This window comes from Acanthisitta chloris, unplaced genomic scaffold, assembly GCF_000695815.1.
Source record: "Acanthisitta chloris isolate BGI_N310 unplaced genomic scaffold, ASM69581v1 scaffold21281, whole genome shotgun sequence".
Lineage (NCBI taxonomy): Eukaryota > Metazoa > Chordata > Aves > Passeriformes > Acanthisittidae > Acanthisitta > Acanthisitta chloris.
Window position 1 is genome coordinate 1 of NW_008655801.1, and position 12,887 is coordinate 12,887.

Below are 12,887 nucleotides of genomic sequence, written 5' to 3' on the forward strand. Positions count from 1 at the left end.
CATTGGCCTTCTTGGCCAGAAGGACACCCTGTTGGCTCGTGGACAGCCTGTTGTCCACCAGGGCCCACAGGTCCTTCTGTTGGCTCGTGGACAGCCTATTGTCCACCAGGACCCACAGGTCCTTCTTCTTGGAGCTGCTCCCCAGCAGGTCAGTGCCAACCTGTAGTGGTGCCCAGGTGCAGGACCTGCACTTGCCCTTGTTGAACCTCAGTTGGTTCTGCCCTGCTCATCTGATGTACTGTTGTACTGTTTCTTGCTCTGCTGATCTGCTCCAGACAGGTATTAATTATGACATGTGGTCAATTAAATAATATCTCAGACTTCCTTCCATTAGGTGTTTCCTTCCATTATTTTGAAACTGCTTTCACATGACAGTGACACTTGGAGAATAGATGTCTGTACAAAAATCTAGGTTTGATCATTTCTTAAGTTTGGTTGATTCTTGGTTGAGTGAGGAGCTTAAACCTGTTGGAAAGATGTCTCTCCAGAGGTCAGTTCTTAGCACTGAAGTTAGGAGATTTTTTCTCAATTAGCTATTCCAGGAACCTAAAGTTAGATAACATGAACATATATACATTCTGCACACAGCTGTTGTGTGTATAGTCTTAGTGCAGAGATAATCCATGAGTGAATTTGTATTATAATCTGACATTCCTTGACATTTGTTCTGCAGTGTAAACCTTTGGATCTTCTTTGGAAGGTCTGGCAGTAATGAGGATTAACTACACTTCCACTTTGGAAGTGCATCAAGACTATTAATTCATTTTAAAAATGTGATGAGTTTTGTCTGACTCTGTGTATTTATTTGTCTGCATATTGTTTTGTCTTTGTTGGCTCAGTCATTGCCGAAGAGCATCGGGAAACTGAAGAAGCTGAACAATTTGAATGCCGACAGAAACAAACTGACATCTTTGCCCAAAGAGGTAAGTTTTGTGCAAATGTGATTGTACAAACAGAAAACTCTTAATTTCAAATGCTTCCAAGAAGTAGCAGGCACTTTGGTCCACTGGGTGTTATTTCCAAACTGATCACAACCAGGAACTTGTCCATTAGATCTCAACAGCTGCTGTGGTGCTTTGTTGGCCTGGAAGTGCCAAATGGCTTTGGGGTTGAACAAGAAGACTTGGATCTAGTTAGTTTGTGACTGGTAATTCCCAGTGTGGGTGTCAGGTCTATCATTACTTGAAGGCTTGGAGGTCTGGTAGGGTGAATGCATTTAAACACCAATATGCCTCTTCTGCATGTAACATAAAAGTGCTGCCAGACTCTTCCTCACCTCACTCTCGTGAGCAATATCAAAGGGAAAGTTTCACCTTCTGAAAAACTACTCAGAGACTTTCTTGTGACAGTGTTTTTAGTTTTGGAGTTATATTGTCTGTTTTTTGTCCTTAAATATGAGGATCTGATGCCTCAAATCTTAGGACTTCTTGTCTTTTGTAACAGTGTTTGGAATGAAATGAGGCTGAAGTTTCTGTTGTGAAACTAAATACCACAAAGGCCTTACAAGTTTAGTTCAGCAGTAAATTCAGGAAAGAGATCAGGGGAAGCAGCATCCTGTGACTGGAGCATGGAACTGTGAGTTGGTTCTGTTTGCACTGCTGTTTCTCTGTAATTTTTGTCCAAGTAATTCTGTCCCTTAATTTTCCTATCTGTCTCCAACAAGTGGCTCTCAGGTTGTAGCTTTTGTACACCACTTTCAGTCACTTGAGGAGCAGGATGGGTATGAACTTGGGTGGCAGCCAAAGGATGGAAATTGAGAGGAGGATCAGCTCTGGCTCACTTCCTTATGGAGCTTGGGCAGCTTAAGGAGGAGATGGGAGAAGGAAGCAAAGTGGCAGGAGATGGGGGAGAGCTGATTGTCTGAAGAGGAGGGATCAAGCAGGGACAGAGGATGCTGCTGTGGAGCTGGCAGCAAGAATTCCGGTGTCCTGGGTCTGAGATGTCACAGACCAGTCACCCAGTCAGGGGAAGGTGAGGGAGCAGCTTCTCTAGCAGGACAGTGTCTCCTCTGCAGAGGTGCTGCTGGTTCTGAACAGAAGATTGCAGAGGGTGTACCCAGACAGGTTGCATGAGTGCTAGCAAGAGGTAAGACCCTGGGAACAGTATGTTCCTGCATTGGTATGTGATGGTGATTTTGTTCTTTTGCTCATTCAGCAGAAAACTTTCCATGTCTTTACAAAGAACTTTAAATTACTACATCACACAGGTGTCCTAAAATATCTGTACTTGAGACTTGTGCAATTTCATGTCTACTCACCTTTAAGCAGAATTGCTCTGAGTTTGTTATAGCATAAAGAGTTTTGCTGCTGCACTTTGTTTCCAGATTGATCATGAATAGCTTAAGTAGTAGTGTATAAGCACTTTTCTTAGTTCCTGGAGTACATGGTGTTGGAGATGGTGCACGAGGGCAAGCAGTGTGGCTTGGAAGAAGCAGGGACAGGAGGTGAGAGGAGAAGGATTTGCTTCAGAAGCAGGTGGAGCAGAGTGAATATGGAACTTGTGTGTTGGGGGAGTAATGAGGTCAAGAGCTCAGTGCAGAACAATAGAGGGATTAATGCTGAGCAAGAAGCTGGAGACTTGGAATCAGAAATGTGCTGATAATGGCAAAGATCCCAATTCTGAGTTTCCCTTTGGATGACAGGGAGGAAAATCTGGTGTCTTGGGTGAAATGTTCAGTTTCCATTTTCTTTTTTATCCTTACTGACTTGGGGAAAAATAAGTAATACAAAATGCATTGTTAGAGGACTTAAAGAAAACTGCAAAATGTGTCACCCTTTTCCTGCCTGTTGGGAAAGTGAGAAAACATACTGTCTTTTCCATTTATTTTCATCATAAACTGACTTATTAATATTTAAAACCAGGCACAAGCTTCTGACAGCAGTCATTTCCAAAACCCCTGCCTGCTGTTTGGCTTAAGATGTCTCCTGAGACATCAGGGTGAGACTGAGGTCTCACACCTTTGTACAGCAGTCAGTGTTGATACTTGTGCACTGGTTCCCCTTCACAGAAGCAGAGCTGGATGCAGAAGTAGAGCATGCACTGCAAATATTTTTGTCCAGTGTCTTCCCTTCTTTAGCTGTTTTCCTTACCTCTTTCTTTCATTGCTTCTCTGCCTTACAGAGTGCTAGAACAGCTGTGCATTTGTGCTCTTCATCCTTATAAGAAATGGGTGTGGGACAGGCTGGTTTCTGCTGGAGAGGGGCAAAAAGACCAAGAGACAGAGTTTGGTTATGTGTGTGTAGCAAAAATGGAACTCTGCTAGGGAGAAGAGTACTTGTAGCCAATACCATATCAACCTGCTGGTGTCTCTGTCCTTCCATCCAGGATTATTCCTGTAGCAGAGAGAGCTCTCAGAGACAGGAATGTAGAAATGATGTGTCTGCTCTAATGTAACCCAGTGTGATAATCTGAGTTCTAGCTTTTTCACGGTGGTGTGAGGTTTTGGGGGAAGGGGGTGGGGAGGGTGTTGGTTTGTTTTCTTTGTTTTCTTAGCAGTTTAATAGAATTGGATTTTCATAGAATCATACAATTTTAGGGATTGGAATGGACCTCAGAGCTCACCCAGCCCCAACTCCTGCCCTGGGCAGGGACACCTCCCACCAGAGCAGGTTGCTCAAGGCTCATCCAACCTGGCTGTGAACACTGCCAGGGTTGGGGCAGCCACAGCCTCCCTGGGCAACCTGGGACAGGGTCTCACCACCCTCACAGGAAAAACTTCTTCCGAATATTCAACCTAAATTTCCCCTCTTTCGGTTTGTATCCATTGTCCCTTGTCCTGTCCCTGCAGCTCCTAACACAGAGTCTCTGCAGCTTCCCTGGAGCCCCTGTGGATACTGATAAGCTGCTCTGAGGTCTCAACCTTCTCTTCTCCAGGCTGAACAGCCCCAAATTCCTCAGCCTGTCTTCATATGGTCAGTCTCTCAAACCATGACATGGCCAGATAATTTCAAGGCACACCTGTAAAATCTCTCTCTACCTCTTGGTGTAAGATTTCTTGATTTGGGACTGTGGAGGAGTTTGCGTGCAAATACCTCTTCAAAGCTTCCTGGTTCAAGGGTTCTGTACTGTGTGCTGATAAAGGTAAAAAGTGAAATAGCTGAATGTATGACCAAGACTTGAGTCACTGACAGATTTCATCTTCAGTATCTCATCTTGCAGCTCAATCCCTCTCACACTGAACCTGAAACAGACTTCAGCAAGAACTGAGAATGTCTAAACCTGTTCATAGTTACAAATGTTTTTTCCCTTAAACTTGAAAGACCTGCCTGGTGACTCTTTGGTATTGAAATCCCACCCTGGCACTGGAACGCTGGTGAAACTGGTGTGTTGATTTTGGCACTTGCATAAATAACCTCCTTGGAATGTTTTCCAGTTTATGTGCGTTTGTTAATGAGTCTTTACAACCTGTAGAGATCTGGTAATGTGTCCTTCCTGGCTCTGAGGTATATTGTGAGCATTATTACTCAATAATAATTAAAAGGTAAAACTGCAGGAGGGTTTGTTTTGGGTTTTTTTGGCCATAACTGTGCTTTTTATATTTTATTCTTTTAGAAACAAGTTGGGACTGCTTTGTTGTTTCTGCTCTTAACTGCCAATGTCCTGTCCCTTCCCTCATTTGTGTAAAAGTATGTGTTTGTGTGTCTCAGAGGGAAGAAAAGGCACTAAGGAAAAATGCAGGAAAACCTGTCTTGAGTTAGAGGGCAGAGAAGCTCTTCCTGTGCTCTTCCTCCCCTACTATTCACCAGTAGTGCAGGGGGTGTCAAAGTGAGTTTGCTGAAGATTTTCCTAACCAATTCAAAGTTAATAACAACTGAATAAGTTAATAATAGTGAATTGGGCAGTTTATTCCACCTGTAAATGTATTCTATGCTTGCAGTTAAAGAATTAATATACTTTATGTGGAGCCAAGGAAAATTCTGACTTTATTTGCTTTGAATCCAAACAACATTTTGGATCCGACACCCTGGAAACTGTGTTTAAATTGCCAATCTGCTTACCAGAATTGTATAAACCTAGTGAGAGGTCTTGATGCTGACAGCTGTTTTGAGAGTTGAATAAAAGAGCTGTGTCACTGGACTTTAACTAGGCACATGCTGGAGAATAATAATTGTAGTGTTTGTCATCACATCGTGATTATTTTGCAGTGCTTGTACCTGCGTGAAAGATGTTGACTGGCAAAGGAGAGCAGAGTTGATTCATAGCTTTTGAGCACTTAACAGATGCTGATGTCTGCTGAAGAGTCATCAGAAACACCAACAGAGCAGCTGTGTGTTAGGACTTGCAGTTTTGGAGGGATGTTTAAGGTGGTTTGGGAGTGTGGGTATGAGTGTCAAAAGAGCAGAAGGATGAAGTGCTAAACACTGTCATGATCAGAACATAGAGGGGAGTTTTGGCAGCCAAGCTGACTGAGGATGTGCAAGCCTTGCTGCTTCTCCAGAACAAGGAAGCAGTTAGAAAGATGAGCCTTAGGCTGAGAGAAAAGAAAAGAGGAAAAATGTCCTCCACAGAGGTCCTAGTGATGCTCATCCTCTCAAGCAAGCCCACCTGAATGCAAATAGGCAGTTTTGTTCTGAATTCATATTATCAGTGCTCTTCAAATTAGCACTTCATAGGAATGACCATTTTCTGCCTGACTGATATGTGGGTTCTGATTTTGTGGTTTTAGTTTTGGTTGTTTTTTGTTTTGCCTAGACTTACTGTTCTTTGGAGTTGGTATGATGTGACAAGTGAATAACCCTTAAAGTGGTTAGAATTAACTAAATCTCAGGAAGAGGACTTAGATATGCACAAGTCCTTTGATACCTTTTCCTGATGTTTTGCTCACTGCAGAAGAATGTGAGGACTTCTTTAAAAGCCTCCAGTCTTTGGAACAGTTACTAGTGCCTAGAAATAAGCACGTGCTTGTCCCCATTAATTGAAGTCTGTGCTGGAAATGAACTGTGTGCTTAGCTGCTAAATGGGCTTGTGGTCTCAACTGTGTATTCCATGTGTGTGTGGTGGTTTGGTGAAGTTTGCTGTAAGCATGTGATCAGAGCCTTGGAAAGCATGGCTCATCCTCAGTTAGTGACTCTCAGCCAACCCAGTGACATTCTGATCCTGTAGGACTTCGTGGTGGTGACAACAGTGTTCTCCTTTCAGCATGTGTGTGCACTTGGCCTCAGTGGTACTGCTTCATGCTCTGGTTGTCAAACCTTGGACCTGTTGTCTTTCTGTGCTGCTGGGTGGGTGCCAGCTTTGTTGAAATGACAAGGATTTTAGTTTATTTTTAGCTGTCAACTTGTCTTCTCTCTGTGATATCTCACCCAATGCTGCTTGTTAGATGCTGTCTGCATTTTCTAAAATCAGCTCCATAAAAAGAATTCAGTGTCTCTTTCTTATCTACCCCATTGCCCTATTAACATGAAAGGTCCTCACTACCTCTGAATGAAACAAAACCTTTGAACAACTGCCTGTTGACCAAAAGAGCAAAGGTAAAACAACAGAGGCTAAAATGACAGAAGTTAAAATCATTCAGGAATTCTAACCCTTTTTGGCAGTAGAAAAATAAGTGTTCTGTCTCCATTTGTTGGCATGCTTTTGTCCAGTGTGGATTAAAAAAAATAAATAAATTGAACATCTCTTGTATTTTCTTAATTGTTAGCCGCTTGGAAAGTTATGGGTCAGGTAAATTGATAACCCTGTAAGTATTATTCAGTCCACGGTTCTACTGTTACCTCTCATTAAACTGCTTCAAATGCATGATGACTCAGGCTGATTCCACTGCTGCATTTTTCCATTGTCAAAAGTACAGAATCTTTGGTCTCATCAGGCCTGCATGGCTTTACTTTTTGTTTGTCTGCCTAAACTGTTTGGACCTCCATGCTCTGAGACTGAATAACACAACCTTCATCCATGAGCAGCGAACACCTTGTGCACACTTAGGGCATCACTTGCCAACTCATCAGCATTCACTAATTGCACTCCTTGCTTTTCACAGCTCCTCACGTTAGAAACACCAATTAGACACTTAGTGTGTATATCTATATTTTTTCCCTGGGGCACTGCATTCTGTGGATGTGTCGAGGCACAGTTTTTAAGAGTCTATACACGGTTCAAAGTGAATAGCAGAATTATTGCCCTAAGAAGTGTTTGCTCACGACTGGTTTATAAGGATTTTGCTTCACAAGCTGAAATGGCTAACAAGGTTGATGCTTCAGGGCCAGGAAAGCTGATAATTTGGTGAAATAGCTGCATCTTAGAGCACAGTGATTTCGGGGAAACATTGCAGATTTTGTTTTGTCAAGAGAATGTTGAGCTGTAAACGTTGAGCTGTAACTTTGTACTGTAAAGAGCTTGTGAATCAGAAGCCTCGAGCAGCTGATTGCTGCTTTCTTCCACTAAAAGCCATTTGTGATCCAAAGGAAGGTGAGTGGGGTATAAATGCTCCATTTGTTTGTTTTATTTTCTAAGTCACAGTTGCTTCCTTTTACAAATGGCTTTTTCCTTGATAAACAGGGTAGGTTCAATCAACATTGTTTTTCCTTTGAGTAGTTAAAAAGCTTTTGTGGTATTTGTCTGTAATACCAAACTTGGGTTGGGACTGAAATGTGGATTTTGCAAAGACAAAACTGACCGTTAACAACAACACAAAAAATTTCAGCTCAGGTTTGGGGATTTCTGACCAAGGTGTAGTGACATTGGCTATATTGTGGGAGGAGAAACTTTTTAGATGCGTGTGACTACAACTCCTCTAATTTCTGAACTAAGGTCTTTCACTATGTTTGGTATCTATATGTCTGCTTGACTTGAAAGCTTCAAAAGGTGTTGGAATATTTTGCCTCTAAGAGTAAGAGAAAAATCATAATTTTTTTTTCCCCCTTCTTATGGTGAGTTTTGAAACTGGCAAAGAAACAGTTCTTTTTGAAAGTATGATAAGAAAACAAAGGTACTTTTCCTTTGTGAATAGGAACAAAGAGTTACTTGAAGCAGCTTTTGAGTTGCTACAACTAATAATATCACTGTTTATAGGAGTAGTTCCTTCTGGAACATAGAGCTGGACTCTGGGAATTTTGAATCAAATGTGGAGGGTGTATTTTTCTGAAAACATCTACTTTTGATGGAAAATAGAGATATTCTAAGGGTAAAACTGAAAAATCCTATCTTTTGCACCAAAAAACACTAGCTTGGATGTGCAAATGCTGACATTGGGATAAACTGGTAGAAACAGGATATTAGGTTAGAATAGATTAAAGAAGGCCAGTTTATATAGGAATCATCTTGAAATTAGATGCTTTTCATGAAACAGGGCATCAAAGATTTTACTCATAAAGACTTCTGCTTCTTGTGAACTCTTCATTACTCCTTGTGGACTCAGCAAATGTTGGGAGTTGATTGGTGTGTTTGGCATTTTGCCTTGCCTCAAGCCCCATTACACTTGCTTGTATCATGAGGAAAGACAAAATTAATATGTGAAACACAAAGCTAGAAAAATATGAGGTTCAGATGAGATATTATGAGAAATGTTTTCCCCGTTGTGGTGTTCAGCACTGGGATATTGCCCAGGGAGGTGGTGCAGTCACCATCCCTGGAGGTGTTTCAGAGGTGTCTGATGTGGCACTGGAGGATCTGGTTTAGGGTTTAGGAGTTCCAGCAGTGACAGTTTCATGGTTGGACTGGATGATCTTAGAGGTCTCCTCCAACCTTGATGGTTCTATTCTCAGTTTAGGGTGGTTTTTTGTGAGTGTTGTCTGCAGAGTAGCCTCTGTTACCAAACTTTTCCTGGTGTGGAAGGCTCTGAAAGGTAAGTAGAATATGACCTGTTTGTAAAGATATACAGTACTTGCAGATAAAGATGTTCAAGAGACTTCTCCAACAGACTTTCCTGAGGTCAGACTTCTGTTCAGCTAGCACTCTGTTTGCAGTCTGTACCTCTGGGTGAAGGCTCTGGCAGGCATTGTAGCTTGAATTCACTATGACATACTGCATGATCCATACTGCAACAAAACCAGACTTGGATTTTTTTCTTCTCTTCTCTAATATAGATTGGGGGCTGCTGCAGTCTGAATGTCTTTTCTGTACGTGACAACAGATTAGCTCGAATCCCCTCTGAAATTTCACAGGCCACTGAACTTCATGTCCTTGATGTTGCTGGAAACAGGTAAGAGATTTTTGTGTTTTCACATTCTTTTGCTGGTTTTGTGTTCTTTTGCTGTTTTCACTTAATTCTTTCTGATACAGAAGGTATTCTGTCTAAGAATGAAGTAATAAAAACACCCAGTTGAGATGTTTGTGTTAGTCTTACTGTTGAACTTGTCAAAGTAGTCTTCTAGTTTGGCCCTTGGCTAAAAGTAGCATCAGTTGTGTGTCATCGTGAGTGTGATTTTTGGACCCTGATGAAAAGATAGGATTTAAAAAAACACCCCAACCTTCTGGATTTGTGTATTTCTGAATTAAAACTGAGTATCTAGGCAATTGGTAGAGCTTCAGCTGAAACTACCAGCCATAACATCAAGTAACACTGAGACTGAGTGTCTTATCTTCATGGTACAGTGCAAGGAACAAGGAAAGTCACTTTGACCTTGCAGCTTCTCATGAATCTTACTGTGCTTCACATATCAACATGCAAAAAGGAGTGGATTGAAGCATAAACCAGCAAATTAGTTCAGTTGCTTAGTAGGAAGTTAAATGAAACTCAGAAAAAAACAAACCAAAGAAGGAAAAGCAAATGGAATCTCATCTATGCAATGTGATTGTCTCACAGGCACTTAGATATTTCTGTTCTGGTGATTGTTTATGGGTAAGGCTCCTGAGCAGGAGCAGCTGTCTGCCTTCCAGGGCATTTCACTGGAGCAGAGAAAGCTCAGCAGAGTTCTACCTGTTCTGCACAGCTCCAGAGGATTATGGTGTAAAGTAAAGCTGTAGGTACTTTTTAAAGGAATGGAGTAGTGGGAGTTGATGAGTGCTGCACTGCCTTCTATTGGAGAATCCATTTCCATCCTGCTTATTCCTACTCAGCAATATCTACTTAAGAGTTGACTTCATGACCATCTATTAAGTCTCCTAGAGATCACCCTGACTGTTTTACTTTTCTGTTTTGAACTAGGCTGACGTATCTTCCCCTCTCACTGACTACCTTAAAGCTGAAGGCTTTGTGGTTGTCTGATAACCAGTCCCAACCTTTGCTGACATTTCAGACTGACACAGACCCTGAGACAGGAGAAAAGATTTTAACATGTGTATTACTTCCTCAAATGCCTTCTGAGCCTGGTTGCCAAGGTAAGTGCCTAGAGTCAGTTCTTCATTATGTACAGAAGTGCTACTTCTTTGTTTACTGTGTTGCCTGTTCCATAAAGGTTTGTGAAACATGAATAAACTCTAATGTGCAAAGCAACAAAGTTCTGGTTGAATTTTCATGTTTAAAGTTGGGGTTTTTTTGGTAAGTCTTTGAAAGACTTGAACAACTTTGGCAGAAAAACTCTTTGCCAGGAAAACAGTTGCATAGCTAGTAGTAAGCAATAGATATTTTACTTTTTTAGCAAGCTAATTTTCTCACAAGCAAAGATGTAGTAACTTTATATTCACCCTGGATACCTGCAGGCACTGTGACTTTAATGCAAAAGTGTAGAATTACAGTATAAGCTGCTTTTACTTATTTTTACTTCTGTGCTGAAACTTCCCTCTGGGTCAGGTAGAACCATGAACTCTTTCTCTGTTGTCTGGGTTGTTGCTTCAGTGACTTCTGAATGTTCTTTGTCCTCAAGATTTTATAGCTCTGTGTGAGCATTCAAGGGGATTCATCTGAGCTAATATTTAAACTTCTGCTGTAATCACTGCAGAGTAATTTATCCAGTCCAAGAATGGACTTTTAAGAGAAAATCATGTGTACTCTTCCCCACTGAGTACAAAGAAGAAAAGTTCAGCTGTAGATCTCTGTATTGTAGGTACCAAGACTTAATTCTAGTGTTTCAATACTATGTGGCTGGAGCAAATAGAAACCATTAAAGCAGCAGGAGTGTAGAAATGTCTCTGGTTTATATCACCTTCTGGATTCTAGGAATACAAATTGCATTAAAAATAAAAATAAGTAAATGAATTAGCCCCTTTAGATTTAGAGAAGATTAAGCTAGTTCAAGAAGAGTAACTGAGGTAGAACTGATTGTAGAAAAAGACCTTACTATTAGAAATTAGATTTGCTTCTCTCCAGATGAATCTCAGGGCTTCAAGGGTTGAAGGCCTGGATTTAAGATTGTTGGATGTGTATGCCTGGCAATGCTAAAAGGATGAGGTCTGTAAAAGTAATGATCCTGTGTTATATAATGCCATTTAGGGAACTGTCTAATGTCAGGTGGCATCTGTGACCCAGAAGAAAAGCCTCTATGGTGGCAAGTGTATTCAGTTATATACTGGGGCCAACACTGTTCAACATCTTTGTCAGTGACATGGACAGTGGATTGAGGCTCCCTCAGCAAGTTCTCTGAGCACACCAAGTGTGTGGGGCAGTCCCAGCTGGAGGGAAGGGATGGGACATCCAGAGGGACCTGGACAGGCTGGAGAGGTGAAACAATACAAACCTCATGGAGTGCAACAAAATCAAGTGCAAGGTCCTACATCTGGGCCATGGCAACCCCAGGCACAGCACAGCTCTGGATGGGGAATTAGCTGAAACCAGCAGTGAGGAGAAAGACTTGGGAGTGACAGTGGATGAGAAGCTCAGCATGAGCTGCAGTGTGAGCTCAGCCCAGAAACCAATGGAATCCTGGGCTGAGCCACAGGAGTGTGGGCAGCAGGGCAAGGGAGGGGATTCTGCCCCTCTGCTCTGCTCTGGGAGACACACCTGGAATACTGCACACAGCTCTGGTGTCCTCAGCATCAGAAGGACATGGAACTGTTGGAGCAAGTGCAGAGGAGGCCACAAAGTTGCTCAGAACACTGGAGCATCTCCCTGTGAGGACAGGCTGAGGGAGTTGGGGCTGTTCAGCCTGGAGAAGGTCCATTCCAACCCTTAAATTCTAAGATTCTTTGATATAATCAGTACTTTAAAACATGAAGCAGTCCAAGTACGGAAATATTTCATTTATACAGGAACTAATTAGTGTGTGTACTTGATAACAGAAAATTAAAGCAAGGTTTGTCTCCTGTAAAAAAAGACATAGAAATAGCCACTTGTAAATCTTGAATGAGTGACTGGTTGGATATTGGTTATCAACAATGTTGAATGTGTGACTCCACATGCACCTTGCTGTGGATCTTGAGTGACACTTTCCTGTCCTGACAGATAACCTCCCACGATGTGGTGCACTGGAGTGTTTGGTGAACGAAATGTCAGACGAGACGTGGAACGAGCGAGCAGTGAATAGAGTCAGTGCAATTCGCTTCTTGGAAGATGAGAAGGATGAAGAGGATAATGAAATGGTATGTTTCCCAAGCCTTTGGATTACTGCAGACACTGTGGCTTTAATGAGAGGTGTCAGAAGTATCTGTGCTCTCTTGCTGTGCATATTCCAGCTGTGCTGCATGCTTTGTGTGGACTTCGGTTGCATAACCTGTTCGTGTTGACTGCTGAAACTTTTTATATTGACTTTAAGCACCTTTCTTTTTTTTCCTTTCTGCTTTGAGTATAACTTTTATGTTCTGATGCAGGCCAGTCTTTGTTTTGCTTTGTTTTCCTCTGTCTGCTCAGGATGTTTTCTTTCCAGAAAGAAGATAGGATCTTTCTCTGCATCTGTGACGCTTTACTGCCTGAAAGTATATAGAGTCTAATTTAGGGTTCCAGCACTCTTGCATGTGTCTCCATTAAGTTTGCCATTGTTTGTCTCTCTAATTTCTATTTTCAGTCTCTTTCTTGCTCTGCCTCTTTCTTTCTTTTGCTTATAACTCTACCATTTGCATTGAAACCACCATAGTGTCCA

General features: G+C 41.8%; 1 protein-coding gene across 1 annotated transcript in view; it reads left to right on the forward strand.

The window, feature by feature from the left end:
• Window positions 1-830: 830 nt before the first annotated feature.
• The window catches only part of LOC103811125 (leucine-rich repeat-containing protein 1-like), a gene marked incomplete at its 5' end in the record, with an annotated part of 13,562 nt that continues 1,505 nt past the window's right edge, over window positions 831-12,887 (forward strand). Inside the window, 4 exons of the mRNA XM_009084077.1 lie at window positions 831-923; window positions 9,021-9,136; window positions 10,082-10,254; window positions 12,254-12,390. Coding sequence (XP_009082325.1) covers window positions 831-923; window positions 9,021-9,136; window positions 10,082-10,254; window positions 12,254-12,390 — 519 coding nt within the window. The remainder of the gene's footprint in view (window positions 924-9,020; window positions 9,137-10,081; window positions 10,255-12,253; window positions 12,391-12,887) is intronic.